We start from the raw sequence: 16625 nt of genomic DNA, 5'->3' as shown, positions 1-16625 counted from the left end.
TATATCCATAATATTTATTTTTATTATATAATATATTAACATTTTTTTTTATCTCTTTTAATAATATTAGGCATAATATACTTTTATTATAAATAATATATTAATCATTTTTATATTTTTTTATACTAAACTAATTATTATATCCTTAATATTACTTTTACTATATATAATATATTAACCTAAATTTTTATCTCTTTCAATATTATATATAATATACTTTTATTATATATAATTAATTAAATTTTAATCTCTTTCCGTCTTTTTTATCATTAATGTGTTATTCTATATATTTATCTTACACATAGAATAATTGAAACATAAGTTTCTTCTAATACATAAAAAAAATATAAGTATACATTTCTTTTAATACATGAAAAAAGGATGAACAAGACTTACCTTAGGCCATCTCCAACCCAAATACCTATTTTAAAACCCAAAATACAGTAAACATCCCATCCAACAATAACTTATCTCCAACCCAAAAACTCAAACTCAAAAGAATATTCTTAGAATATTCCTTTTTATAATAATTTTTAATTTTTTCAATATTATCTATATATTTATTTAAAATTACAAATTGAACCCATAACTTTACAGCAACTTAATAATTACTTTTAAATTCTCATTCAATTAACGAAAATTTTGATAAAATTAATTATAAATCAATTATTTATACAACTGTATAAAACAAATTAAACATTATTAAATAAAAACAAATTATATTTCACAAACAAAAAAAAATACAACAAAACAAACCTTATTAAAACATATTTTCCACACATAAAATAGATGATTTATCAATTCTCGGAATTGGTGTATTCCTTCCACAAATGATCAATTAATGCATTACGAAGTTCAATGTGGGCTTCTTTATTTCTTATATTTTCATACCGAGATATGAAAATCTTAAAATCGAGGTTTTACATTTATCACCATTTCGACCTTCGATGAAAGCGTTTCCATTTCAATTTCAATAGGTACACTAAGGTCACGTTCATCCTCAATAATCATGTTATGCAAAATTATACATGTAGTCATTATATCATGCAACACTTCTTTTCTCCAATATCGTACCGGTCATGCTACAATGGCAATACGTGATTGAAGAACTCCGAATGCACAAGATCTATGCAGTCCCGATTTGAAACTATCCAAAAAGCAGCAAGGAGACTTCATGTATGCATAAAAGTAGTTGAAAATATGCATCAAAGCGGTGCTTCAAATGAAGATATTGTGAGTATTAAGGCATTATTTGATTTAATTTTCAATAGTATTATTCTAACAAGTTGTAATTAATTATTTGAACTCGACAGATGCTCAAAGCTAAAATGTTGTACATAAAAGATTGAAAGTTCAAAGCAGGTTGGAAGTTCGATCACGTGTGGGACATCGTTAAGAATTTCAAAAAATTTAAAGATTGTTCAACAAGTAGCAGAAGAAATCAATCTTGCTATCCCTCTTCCGAGTTCAACAATCCAACTCCTGAAAACGTCGGGCAAGCATCCCCTGGTATTTCCTCATTTTCTATAAACTTAGAGAATTCAGAAAGACCAATCGGGGTGAAAAAAACAAAACTGAAAAGAAAAAATGATGATAATACATCATCGATCATAAACAACCTGAAAAAAACAAACAAAGAATTTCTTGAAGAAATTAAAAAGTCAAATGAACAAATTCAATACCAATTGAATAAGAACTATGCACTAAAAGAGATTAAGAAAGAAAACAAAATTTTATTGCAAGATTCGAGTTCCATAAAAGATCCAAATGTTCCAACATTTATTAAAGCTGAACAAGCACGTATTTTACAAAAAAGAGCTTAAGATCAAGACCAATCAGATCCATCCACAACGGGCATATTTTTAGAATATTTCAATGATCTTGGAGGAAGTTGTGCAAATTTACCATATTATTAATTATATTTTTATTATCCATCTTGTATTTTATATGTAATCGGAATGTCTTTTTCAATTTCTTAGTTTTGTAATCGGAATGTCCTTTTCAATTTCTTAGTTATGTAATTGGAATGTCTTTTTCAATTTCTTAATTATGTAATGGATTGTTTTATTTTTTCGGTTTTTCTACGTGTTTTATTTTATTAAAATTGTTTTTATTATTTATTATTTTTTTATCAATATTATTTATTATTATAAATTTATAATACGTAAAAAATATAAATATAAAAAAATTTAAATATAAGTTAATCATATAAACAAATTAAAATTATCATGAATTAAACATATAAATAAATTAAAGTATAAATAAATTATATAAATAAATTAAAATATGTAAAAAAATTAAAATATAAATAAGTTATATAAATAAATTAAAAACAAACTAAAAGGAATAAATAAAATATGTAAACAAATTAAAATATAAATAAGTTATATAAATTAATTAAAACAAACTAAAAGGACTGAAATGAAAGTTTTGAAAACTTTTTGAGTATGTGAACATTGTCCCTGCATATTTGGGTGTAGAGGAGAGAGATTTCTAGAAAACCCAAAATGCAGTTGAGTTTGCAGGTGGGTTGGAGTGTTAAAACCTATAATGGGGTTGAGTTTGCAGGTGGATTGGAGATGATCTTACCAATAAGTTAACCAACAAAATAGTTTTTTTCCTTTCTTTGTTGTTGAATTTCCTTAAGGTAAAAAGAAATCAAAGTTAAATAAAAAACAAAAAACAATAGTTATTATAAAAGTGAAAATAAATTTTAATTACCTGTAAGCCTCTTCTGAATGAGATCGATGTGAAGACGGAAAAAAGTAGAAAATGAATAAATAAAAAGTGAAAAAATTATGAAGACTAAAGAAAAAGAGATTAAGAGTTAAAGAAATGACGTAGAATGAATGAAGAAAAGATGAATAGTGAAAGAAACGGTAAAGTGAAACTGAAGAGTGAGTGAAAAAGATGGTAAAGATGGAAGAGAAAATGAAGAAAGCATGAAAGAATTGAAAAAGAGACACGTAAATTAAATTACATGAAGAAGATTATGTTAGATGAAGAGTCATATAGATATGTTAAGAATTATAATTTTATTTTTATGGATTATGAACCTTCATATGGGTTTTGAAGAGAAAGAGAGGGAAAAAATATATTATTTGAATTTTGAGTTTTAATATTAAATAAATAAAAAATATATATTATATATACTATGAGGCTCGAAAAAGCTCGACAAGCCATCGAGTAAGCATTATATGAGCTCGAGTTCGACTCGAATTTTAAACGAACCGACTCGAGCTCGGTCAAAGTCAAGCTGAAGCCGAGCTTTGATCGAGCGACTCGCGAGTTGCTTGACTCATTTGTAGCCCTATCGTAGATTTTAATGGTATATCATCATCCGTGTGTACAGTTGCATACTTGAGCCATATTTGGACCCTTAGCCTGAAGAGCTGATCCTCCAGGGTAGGCATCCATTTCGTCAATTCCGCCAGCCATATTTTGGGAGCATCGAACCACCAGAGCTCATCTTTGTAGCCATCCTCCTGTATCCATCAATTCTTCATGATTATCACTTCGATTCCATAGCCCTTAACTTAAAAACATCATTCTTTAGAAACCATGAACTTGCAATGAAAACATGCTTTGAAAACCATATGCATCGTTTATATAAAATACATGAATAAATAACACTATGTGAGTTTAGAAAATAGTAGAAAAAATACTTACAAGATAATTCCTTATTTGCAAAATCATCGATCGGACCACTCGGTCCTGGGTGCAATCATCTACGGTTCTAGATCTCTGTCTGGATCGATGATTTCTCGGTCTAGAAAAACTGATTTTTAGGATGTGACAAACTACCCAACGAATTTTGACCCACCAATTTAGAATTCTTAATATTTCCACCATTCCCACCCTATTTATGTGACTCTAATTTCATTTTTGTTTGTTATTGAACTTTTAAACTTTGAATAAAATATTTATTTGTTTGAAAAAAAAAAGTGTGTTTATTTATTTTTTAAATAGAAAACTTAAAGTAAATAATATTACAATTATAAATGCTGTGGACTGAGAACTAAACAAGATGTTTAGTTCTGTCAAAGCTTGTAAAAACAGCGTCTAAATCGCAATGTTGAAGAAGAAAATTGTTCCATTGTTGGGGTTTCCCGCAGCCATCCGTTCTTTCTCGCAGCTGATCTCCTATCCTCCCAAGCAGTCAGTCGTTTCGTCTCCTCCCTGTCTTTCTTTATCATCAATGGTACCATTATTGTACTTAAAACTGGTCCATTTTGTTTAGGCCATCGTTCGGCATTGCATTTGACATCGACGGCGTCATTCTTCGAGGTGAAAAACCGATAGGAGGCTCTCCAGGGGCTCTACGAAGATTATATGACCCTCAATCGGGTAAAATACTCAATATTTTCTTTCTATTACACAAGATATTTGCTATTGAAAAAACACATTATGTGTAGATGAAGATTACTTAATCATGGGGGCGAGCGTCTGAAACTAATTAGTTATGGGTTAACAGGATTTATAGAGAAGATAGATGATTATTTGCTGAACATTGGAAGAGATTAAGAGAAAGAAAAGTAGTGTGGGGGATGTGGGGGAAGTGATGGTGAAGAAGGAATATGTTATAATTGGAAGAATTGTCTACAGAGGGAATTAAGGGGTTTAGGGTTTAGTTTTTTTTTTTTTCTTTCTCTTGTAAACATAGAGGCGACATTGCATTTTAAAGTGTAGACATTTTAAAATTTATCAAATTTAAACTCAAATACAACAACAAATGCAATTTCAAGCTACATCCAAATGAGCTAGATGTATGTGATCATCTCTTAGTACACTATGCTCAAGTATTCTTGTATTCTCTAAATTATGCATTTTCTACAAGCTCTACTTGTTTATCTAGTTAGTAGATGATTCGTGTGATATTTCATTGAACCTTCTCTAGAGCAACATGTCATTGAGAAAATGAAGAACCACCTTTTGATGTTATTTTGTTAGGTAAAGGTATTTTGATATATGAAAGGCCTCTCACCCATCATCCTTATACAAGGAAAATGTCTTTGTGATTTGCCTCTCCTAAGGTGATAGAACAAGGGATGAAATTGTAGTTGAAATATGTTGTTTTGCTACTTTATTGGGGAGACTACTACAGGTTTTACTATTTAAAATTTTGTACAATGAACAAAGTGTTGCTTTTGTTAATCCCAAGGAAGAAATGTATATGAAGCTTGTCCCGTGTCTCTTGTCTCCTTCCTTCCCATTCATGACCTTAAAGATGAGAGTCAAATATTAAGCTACAATATGAACGGAACCCAAATGCTATTTGTTGCCTAAACAAAGAAGCTAACATATTGCATAGCTACTTATTATGCAACTCTAATTTTGAAAACTTGATTGAAGCTTCGAATTTATAAAATATTGGGGTCAAATAGGCAAAGGGATGAATTTCTTGGAAGGGAGAGTGATCCAAAACGTTAGTAATTTTGATTCTAAGTTTAATAAAGAGCCTGGATTGATCCACATATTGATTTATTTAAATTACATATTACTCACTTATTTATTATTTTGCAGTTACTTTGAAGATTCCCTACGTCTTCTTAACAAATGGTTAGTCTCATTTTGTTTTGTTTATCCACTCTTTCATGTTTGATGATTATTTTTCACTTGCATTTTTGTGACATTCAATAGGAGGTGGTTTTTGTGAATCAAAAAGAGCCTTGGAGTTGAGTAAACTTCTTGGTTTGAGGATCTCACCTTCACAGGTTTTGTTTAATCTTCCGTCATTGTCATCCTTCGTTTCTAGATATCCCACTCACTCTTTATATTACAGATTATACAAGGACATACACCTTTCAAGCAACTAGTTGAGAGGTATGCTATGTACTTGGACTAGGTCTATGGATGTTTCAATTTAAATGTGCATGTGACAAATAAAATCATGCTATATGAGTATCTTATGTCAAATTAACTATGTATCCTTGATTATCTTTTATAGCAATTTGATTTATATATTGCTAACTTATAGTAGTATATTACCCCTTGGATCCTAAACCTATGTCCTTTTCATGTGGTCCTATGTTAGTTTATAATGCATTTAATGCAAATACTTTTAAATACTCATAAAAAATTATGCTGTTCTCAGTGCACGAGAATACATTTTGAGAAATGGACGAAATATGCTTATATATAAGGGTTATAATATTCTAGAGTAAAGTTTAGTGATCTAACCCAACTGTTTATATGAGTTCCACAAAGTGCCGAGAAATTAATCATGTAAAGTAGGATTGATAAGAACGACAATAGAAGATCAAATCATCTATTGCATACGGAAATCATACATGCCTTGAAAAATCAAAGGTATCTCATTAACTCTATTATACTTACTAAAATGCATCAAGTTTGGGCCATCAAAACTCCATTAAGCTTTATTATCAAATTCCTTGTATACTTTCTCTCTCAAATGCGTTCTTTAGATCTTACACAGCTATATAAAGGCCTTTTATGAACTCCCTAGACCCTTTTTTTGTTAGCATCTTGCTAGCCTACGTATTGACTCACTGTTTATCATCTCCGAATTGCCTAGCCATATATCTTGACAAGTTCTAATTCCTATGTTCCAGGCTTCCCCCTTCTTCTATCCGTCCCTTTTAACCTTTTTATAGAGCTTGTTTGATATTTAAAAAAAAATCATGTTTGATGTTAAAACGATTTATTTGGATAAAATAATCAAATATTTTTTGTAATTTAAATATCAAAAAATAAATAAAGTAAAGGTGTTTTTATGTTTTAGTTGATGATTTGATGAATGAGGGTATAGTGAATTATTTGAATTAAATCCAAATCAAATAAGCTCTAGAGCTTGTGGTCGAGTTCTCATTGAAATGGAGAATGATGGCCATCATAATTCTTTCATAACATGTTCTCAGTGGAAAAATATATCATAGGTGGAGAAATATAAGGTCATAACATTGCATTTTTTAGTTTCTTTTTATTCTAATAAAGTTGACCTCTTAATAAAAGTCATTTAAGAGATTGTTTTTTCAAAAAATAAATAAGGAAGTTGGTGCAGAAATGGTTATGTTGATATTTGATGAAATGTGATATTCCCTTCAAGGTTCTCTTCTCCTTGTCTCTCCGATTTGATTCTCTCTACCCTTAATTGCATACTAAAAGTTAAATCGCCTCTTATCTACTTTAATCTCTCTCAAGAAGATCATCACACTCTCATTCTCACATCCATTCATAAGTGTTCAGCTACATTTGACACGATCAGGTATGTTTGAGCTCTAAGTTTTATAGAATTCTAGTTCAATGATTATCACGGGTATCAGAAGCAAAACTCCTGTGAGGTGAATTTCAGTTTGTTGCAATTCTGTGTGGTTTGAATAGCTTCATTCAAAGAGTAACTAGCTCCGAGATTGCAACCAGGAGCCTAGTCGGAATCGCATTGCAGATGGGATTCGTGATAGCTAATACTTAATCGCGATACAACTCAAGGACATTTCAATTACAATCGCGACTCTAAAGCAGGCGAGCATGCTCTGATCTGAATTATCAAAAGTTTGATTCCTATTGAGTTTGAATTATTCAAGAGAATGGCGTAAGACTTGCTAATGTGGAAGCAATGGCAGTTCAATGAGTGGAAGCAATTCATGAGTTAGTGGCTTAACTCAATGTGATTGTTGATGAACTGCAAAGCCAGAGAACCTATTCAGCGTGATGGTAATGAAGGTTCATGCCAGAAAGCCGAATCGTCGTGGTGAGGGAATGTGCAACTTGTTTATTATCTATGTTGCACGGATACGGATACGGGCATCGTAACGAATACGATACGGATACAGCGATACGACAAATTTTGAAAATATAGGATACAGTGCACAAATTATATATGAAAATTTAATATTGAAATAAATAAAAATAGAAACTCATATTCATTTTTCATAATATCCATTACAATTTAAAAACAAAACACATAGTTATTTATCGTTAAATTATTACAAATCATCCATATTAGTCTCATCACCGACATTGTCTTCATCCATTAATAAAATTGCCTCCAATTTAGGTTCATCAAGAGACAAATTTGTTATTTCAAGGATAAAATCACTCTCCATGTCCATAGAATCAAATGCATTCGTTCTAACATCCCACATACTTTCTCCTTCTTTGTATTGTGGAGTCCTCCTAGATAAAAGACGAAGATTATAGTGTATATACACCAAATCTTCCGTTCTTTGTGGTGTTATTTTGTTCCTTTTCAATGAGTGTGAAGTTATAGGTGTTCCAATTTCTCTCACAACAAGATGTTTTTTCAATTAGCTTTAAAGCTAAACTTTGAAGGGTTGGTGCAGAAGCACCATTGATAACCCACCATTTGGTTGGAGACATCAATCCTAGTCGTGCATTGAATCATTATCATTAAAAAAAAAAGAATGTATTAAATATGTGGATCTAGGTGGGGTCAAAATAGTGGGATAATGTGATTAGATGAGATTATGTGATATCACATTGTACCAGATATGACGGGCGGCGAATCACATAATCTCTCTGCATACATACATATATATACCTATGGTCGGTATATCTTTGAAAGCTCAGACGGAGAGAAGAAACGGACTCCTCGAGGGCTACTTACGACACTTTAGTGCAAACCAAAATGGACAGAAGAGAAATCTGCCACTCGTTGGACTTAGCTTGATTTGATATTTACTACCATTGAATGATGAACTTTTCCAGTTTTCGCCTCCGACCCGACCTGGAATGATATTATTGAAACTATGACTTTTATTGCTTGCACAGAAGGAGAGATCTCAATATACGACAGAAAAGGCCTCGACTCAAGGAAATAAAAATTTCACTTTTAATTTTAAAAAAAAAATAGGTTCTTTCGAAGTAGCTTTCCTTCAATTACGCTTCTGCACGGAAACGATGAAAGCATGCCGGCTAACACAATGGATCAATGCAGGGGAGACTCGCAATAACTGAGATGTGATAAAAATAGACGTGACTTTTTGCTATATATTCATCTATCCAAATAAGCCCTATATATATATATATATATCTAAATCTAGTGTCCCACTATTTTGACCCCACTTACGTTCACATATTTAATACACTCTGTTTTTTTTAATGATTCAATGCTCGACCGGAGGTTGATGTCTCCAACCAAATGGTGAGTTATCCATGGTGCTTCTGCACCCACCCTTCAAAGTTTAGTTTAAAGCTACTTGGAAAACCATCTTCTTCTTGTTGTGAGAGAAATTGGAGCACATATAATTTCATACACTCATTGAAAAGAAACAAGATTACACCACAAAGATCGGAATATTTGGTGTATATTCACTATAATCTTCGTCTTTTATCTAGGAGGACTTCACAATACAAATGAGTAAGTAAGATGTGGGATGTTGGAACGAATGCATTTGATTCTATGGATATAGAGGGTGCTTTTATCTTTGAAATAACAAATTTGTTTCTTGATGAACCTGAATTGGAAGCAGTTTTATTTACAGATGAAGACAATGTCGGTGATGAGACTAATATGGATGATTTGTAATAATTTAATGATAAATAACTATGTGTTTTTTTAAATTGTAATGGAGATTATGAGTTTTTATTTATTTTAATATTAAATTTATATATATAATTGCATATCTTAAACGTACCGTATCTTATATTTTCAAAATTTGTCATATCTTCTTATTTGATACCCGTATCCGTGCAACATAGGTTTAGGGTAAGATGGGAATTGGAGTAGTGTTTATTCAACAATGACCTTATGTAACTTTCATTAGTAAAGGTGTCCTCAATTGCATGCCTTGCCGACTTACAAAGGGAAATGTTAGTCAGTACTTCCATCAACCATTTGTTGATGGAAGTGTTCTCTTGCAATACAAGTCATTCATCATCAAAACTGACCATCAGCTTTGTTGGAACAAACCCTAGTCAAGTGAGATGGTTGTATAAATTGGTTTTTGCTGACGCTTTATCTACCATCAGCTTTGAAGAAGAACATTGTTGCTGACGCTTTATCTACCGTCACTGGTAGGGTCATTGTTTGGCTCTATCGAAAATTTCTTTGGTGTTGATGAAGAAGGTAGCACATACACGTAACACTAATGATAACTTGATGCGGGTGATTAAGCAATTACAAAGGTATCTTAGTTGTGTTCCTAGGTTTTCCTGGATTAGTGGGAGGAAAATTGGTGATTAGATTGAACGTGGAATTATAAAAATACATCACTTCCACCATGCATGGGTTATGGTTGTGTACCAAAAGCTTAAGTAAACACATTATTGGCGTGACTGGAAAGAATAGTTTGGGAGTTTGTTCGTAATTAGCTTGTTTGCCATCAACTAAACTGGGAACTCAAGTACCACAAGGAGTTGCAACATTTCGACATTCCTAAGATTTTATTGAAGGCTTTCCCAAATCTTTACGTTATTCGGTTATTCTAGTGGTAGTGCAGTGCACAAGCTATCCAAAATGGCTCACTTTATAAGCTTGGGAGTCTGGGACACCCCTTCTTAGCAGCAACGACAACCAACGTGTTTTTAGATAACGTCTTTAGACTTCAAGGGATGACCTTATCCATAGGTTAGTGATAGAGACAATTAGTGTATTTATTAGTAAGTACCTCTTAGAAGGAACCGTATAGACTTCAGGATATCCAACACGCAATATCATTGACTTATCATCTTGAATCAGATGGTCAAAACGGGGAGTGGTTAACTGTAGTGCTGAAACTTATTTACTTGTATGGCTGGTCAGATGCTTCATTCGTGGTGGTATAATACACATTTTATTTCTTTTCATTTATCATCATTGGATGCAATTATTTATGGACAGCCTCTTCCTGTCCACTATCCATACTTAGCTAAGGATTCACAGGTTGAGACAGTGGATCGTAGTGCATCAGTTTGAGAGCAAGCTATCAAACCTCTAAGATTTTATCTACAATAACATATTAATCATCAAATGAACAAGAAAGTAGTGGACTGTGAATTCCAAATTTGGGATTGGGTTTATGTAAAAATTACAATCTTATTGCCAGTTGTCCCTAAGGGATAAGATGCACAAACTCAGTCCTCTACGGCCTTTTGAAAGTTGTTGCTTGTGGAGTCAAGATGCATTCAAATTATAAATACCATCTTCAATTAAGATTCACAATGTGAAGAAGTTCGGTGTTGATTGGCTTTTACAAAAGTAACAGTATATTAATCAAATTCAAACATAAATTTTATTCTTATTATCATAATTGTGATATATTAATCATCAAAACTCTTAATAATTAATTTCTAATATGGCTTCTCCTTGCATCTAAATTTATTTTTATGATCAACTTGAATTTAATGGTAGTAGTGGCTTAATAGCTTTGTCTTCCGCTCTTGCCCCTTGCCTTTCACTCTTAGTCTTTTTCTCTATCTCTATTTTTGTATATGAAAGAGCTTCTCGAGATTCTCTTGTCTTTAATACTTCTGTGTAACTCACTTCATCTTCATATTCAACTCCATTTTCTGAAGTTCTTTTATGTGTAGAGATGGAGTTTGAGGAATGCCTATTTAAAATCTTCAAGAAATCTAATACTGTATTATGAAAAGTTAAATAGAAGGAAATTTGATGATAGAAGTGATGTCAAGTATGAAATGTGTGGGTGTAAGGTAGAAAATAAACTTAGACATCAAAGCCACTCCACCGGTGGCTATGGCCAATGCCAATGGTGGCAGTCAATTAGTAATTGTATGTAAAGTTATGATACTGTGTAGAATATGAGAGGAACCTAAGGAAAAGAATATTGTATGCCATTTCCAAAATGCATCTATCTATGTATGATATCTATACTGTCTACTTGACCCAATTCTCCTACTCATTTAGGACAATCTAATTTTTCTAAAACTCAATGTAGAGTATTAGAAATCTGTTCATTTGTCATCATATAACTCAATGTAGTAAATCCTTGCGTAATATTTTCTTTGATATGGGGCAATCATCTCTATGTTTTTTTTTTTTATCACAGATGTAAGACTGAAATTTTAAGAAATACAAATGACCATTTTTGTCTTCAAAATCTATATTTGGTTACAACTTACAACACATGTTTGATGTCATGAGATAATTATAGACTTTCAAGCCGACTCAACAGTGTACATTGAAACCTAGTTTTTCTTTTATGCTGCTTGTCTTAACTGTTCGCAATATGTATACTGCAGGTTTAAAAGCAAGCTTAGTGTGGCTGTAGGAAAAGGAGAACCTGCAGCAGTGATGTCTGAATATGGTTTCAAGTACTCCTTTAGCCTCATAGAACATCTAAAATTTGATACATTTGCTTTTGGATTTTGCATGACCTCATAATGATTCCAATTCAGGAATGTTCTTTCCATTGATGAGTACGCATCTTGCTTTGATAACATCGATCCACTACTGCAATATAAAAAGTGGACGACTGGGATTGTTGCCAATCAGAGTGAGAATGTTAAAAGCAAAGTTTTCTCTGAGAGGGTGCATGCAGTGTTCATTGTTAGTGATTCAGTTGACTGGAGCAGGGATATTCAGGTTGTTCCCAAATTCTTATTTTGTTTTGTCACGTCTCTTTTTGAATTTGAAAATTTCTATTATATTTTCCATCCTTCGCTACTGCAACAAAATTTCACTTAAGTGGCCAGATGTTGGAACATTCCGCCATGATCATCTATCTTCCAATTGAGTGTACTTTTTTTTTTCTTTTGGCCTGAGCTTCTCCATGCCTCTGCCTCTTATGTCTTCAACTGTTAAAATTTTGTCTCCACACTCCCTCATCCACTTCCGGTCCCTGTTAAAATACATACCATCAACAGCCCTTTTGTCATTCCCATTTTGAGAGAAAAATTTGAAACACAGAAGGAAGGCAAAGAAAATCATTTTGTCGAATTAGCATTCTTTGAAATTATTTTTGAGCAGAAAGGTAAATCATCAAAACTTAAGTAAATACGATGTTGTCCAATTATACATGGTTAGTTAAATCTTTTTGATTTCTTCCAGCAATTAATAATACAAAATTTATTGTGAAAAATCTTTCTTTAGCCATAGTAAAGTATATTTACTCCGAATGGTTGCTTTCAGGTTTTATATTTACTCCGAATGGTTGCTTTCAGGTTTTATGCGATATCTTAAGAAGTGGTCTTCCTGGAAAAGAATCTGGTTATCAACCACCTCTATTCTTTGCAAATGATGACCTTGAGTATCAGGTTAGTTACTTTTACAGATCTTTTCAACAATATAATTGTACTTCTCTCTCCTCTTAGTAACAAAGAATTACTCTATCTGATTTCATGTGACATACTTGAAACAAGACTACTTTGATAATAAATATGTAAGCCCAATGAAATGGGACAGAAGGAGTATTCTTTTGAAATATGAAACAAATGAAAAAAATATATGAAACAAGATTATTTTGCTGTATTTTATTGGTATAGCACTTTATGTAACAAGTTTATGGTAGTTGTGGAAAGGTAAAAGAATTAGATACAAAATTGACAATAAATATTATGTCAAATGAAATGGGACATGAGGAGTTCTTTTGAAATAAGATACTGGTTCACTAACAGGGTTCTATGTTAGGCAGGGTGTATTTCCATGTGAACGACTTGGTATGGGTGCATTCAGAATAGCATTGGAATCTATCTTCAACAGGTAACACATATCATGCAAATACTTTCAAACTCCTAAAATGTGTTTCCTTCACTTCTCAGATTTTTAACATAGAACTTTGACTATTTTTTATTCATTTTTGTCGTTATTCTAAAAACAGTGAGGTAATAAATATGTGGAAGAAAGTGTAAATGATCGGCAAAAGCTATGAAGATACAGAAATTGAGAGAGTGGTAACAATTCACATGTTTTACAGAAAACCTATAAAACATTCCCTTCCATTGTTTAAAGTTGTCTTATATGAACAATTAATTTTTGTGACAGCGGTTATGAAGAGGGCTCTTAACTATAGGGTAGTATAAATAGATACAGAGCTGTTTAGTTTGTTATATGAAATTAGTTGAAATTCTATTTCCCTCCTCATCTTATTTGTATTCTCCCTGACAGTTAGGGTTTCACTTCTCACCTTTATCACAAATTTTCTCACCTAATTTTAGATCTCGTTGCATTACTAGTATCAGAGCACCTTTCCTCATGCATGTGAAGTTCTATATTCTGGAAGTTCAATTAGTGAAATCCTGTTCGATCAAAGGTTATTTAATTCGAAATTCAATTCCGATCAGAACAGCTGAAACAGAATTGTAGTAGCTGTGATTCTGGCAGTAGCACATCTACAGAACGGAATAGAAAGAAGAACAAATTTGTGGTGATCTCTTTTGAGATGGCTAGATAATCGCTCAAAGAAGATGAAGATTAGAGATTAATATTGTGGATTACATACCAGAAGTGTGTGAGAAATCGAAAAGACGTCAGCCAATTCGAATCATATGAACAAAATGAGAATCCAAGAGAAAGAGATGATAATCAGATAGACTTTAAACTAAGTCTTATTCAATATTCAACTGATCAAACATGCCATGAAAAGTATTACAGAATATCTATTTATAGATCTAGCCATTTTTATTCGTTTATGTTGTGTGCTTTTCTTTTTCTAGGTGTTGCTAGGCTCCATTATTTGTGCCTAATATAAAAAAAAAAGATTCAAATACCTCTTTTGTTGATATCTTTTTATTATTATTGACATGTGTGTTTTTTAGAATGATTAATCAATTGCATGTGATGATGATGATGATATATGTCATTTACCTAACTAAGACATGGAATTAACTGTGTGTGAGTTGTTTGGAGATTGATATTTATATATTTGTGTATGCAGCGTAAACCCAAAAGCTCCTCTAGAGTATACATGTTTTGGGAAGCCAAATCCATCAGTATTCAGGAATGCAGAAACTGTTTTAAGAGAAATGGTGCAGCAGCAAACCACTGAGGGTCTTGAGCATAATGGAAGAAGCCATTCCTTCAGTTCCCTATACATGATAGGAGATAACCCTTCAGTTGATATACGAGGAGCAAGACAGGTCGGCCATTAAGAAATAGATGAATAAATTTTCCTTTTGTACAAACACACAAACCACTGTTGACGACATTGACACAAATTTTCATTTTCACAATTCAGGCTGGACAACCTTGGTTTTCCATTCTGACAAGGACAGGTGTTTTCAAGGGAGTGGGAAATCATTCAGACTATCCTGCTGATTTGGTAAGTGTTAAATAAATTGGTAAAAAACAGAGAATATGGTGAAGGGGTTGGGGATTGCAAATCTTTTAGTTCGGTTTGCTCTTTTGATTCCTGTCTCATTTGTCGACCATTCAAACTGTGGACAAAACTTAAAGAAGAATAAGAAAATTTTAACAGTCTTTCCTGCCTCTATTTTTAACAGATGCTATTCTATTTATACATGCTGCAGGTAGTTGACACAGTTGAAGATGCAATAGAATACATATTCAGACGGGAAGGCATCTGATTTTCACTCAGTTTGTATTCTTTATTCTTCACCTAATTTATTGGCTGCAAAATAATGTCTTGATGTCAACTTTAACGGATATCTATCTGTTCACAAATTGATTGCATAGATTCAATGATTATTTTAAACTGTTTTATGACAATTAGACTTTGTTTAATAAATTATGAAATTAAGTGTGGCGTAGAACATAATATTAACTTTTTGAGTTTGAGTGAAAATTAAGTGTTGGATTAAACCGAACAAAAATGTATTGATTTTGTGTACTTAATATTTCAGCAAACTCTATGTAGAACTAATATTGGATAGGTCTGATCCAAGTATTATTTAACTCACTAAAAAATTAATTAATCCAAAGAGAGATAAAAGATGATAAGAAAAATAATGAAAACTAAGGAACTTGCATTATTTTGATATTGGTTTTTTATATATATATATTAAGAAGATTCATTTGCAATACAATTTATATCTCTTTATATATATATATATATATATATATATATATATATATATATATATATATATATATATATATATATATATATATATATATGAGAAATGATTAGGTGAGAGAATTTGGTGAGGGAATGATGTGGCATAATCTTATTCGCTGAAAAAATCAAATAATTTCTCTTTTTTCTCTCTTTCCTCTCACTTTTACATTTTCTAACCAATGAAGACCAATGAAGGTGATGCCACGTCATTCCCTCACCAAATTCCCTTACTAAATTCCCTCACTCTATCACTCCTCTATATATATATATATATATATATATATATATATATATATATATATATATATATATATATATATATATATATATATATATATATATATATAATGAGAGAAATATTGGGATCGGTGTTAACAATAAAGACTAGGGTCAGACTATTATGAACAACTAACGATAAATTATTCGATAATAATCTTGTCTAATATTAATTTTTAAATAAATTAAATATTTATAATGTTTTATTTTATTAAAAAAATATAAAAATTATGTGTAAGACAATATAAAATATATATATAAACAAAGAAAAAGAAAATAAAAATTAAATTAATTATTATTATATATATATATATATATATATATTAAATATATATATATATATATATATAATGAGGAGAAAAAGTAAATAAAAATTAATTAGGAAGAAAATTTTAATATATATAGATTTTAAGT

At 31.4% G+C, this 16625-nt stretch overlaps 1 protein-coding gene across 1 annotated transcript; it reads left to right on the top strand.

Moving 5' to 3' along the window:
* The first annotated feature begins 4018 nt into the window (after positions 1-4018).
* On the top strand, positions 4019-15626 carry LOC124935717 (uncharacterized protein YKR070W). The gene is made up of 12 exons (XM_047476136.1): positions 4019-4158; positions 4241-4347; positions 5524-5559; positions 5641-5714; positions 5783-5823; positions 12163-12234; positions 12319-12505; positions 13084-13176; positions 13554-13621; positions 14796-14997; positions 15096-15179; positions 15388-15626. The coding sequence occupies exons 1-12, from the start codon at positions 4073-4075 to the stop codon at positions 15442-15444; spliced, it is 1107 nt and encodes a 368-aa protein (XP_047332092.1). The 5' UTR covers positions 4019-4072; the 3' UTR covers positions 15445-15626.
* Positions 15627-16625: the final 999 nt, after the last annotated feature.

Source organism: Impatiens glandulifera, chromosome 4 (assembly GCF_907164915.1).
Source record: "Impatiens glandulifera chromosome 4, dImpGla2.1, whole genome shotgun sequence".
Taxonomy (NCBI): domain Eukaryota; kingdom Viridiplantae; phylum Streptophyta; class Magnoliopsida; order Ericales; family Balsaminaceae; genus Impatiens; species Impatiens glandulifera.
Note: the sequence above shows the minus strand (reverse complement) of the source record. Positions and strands in the feature narration are given on the sequence as shown.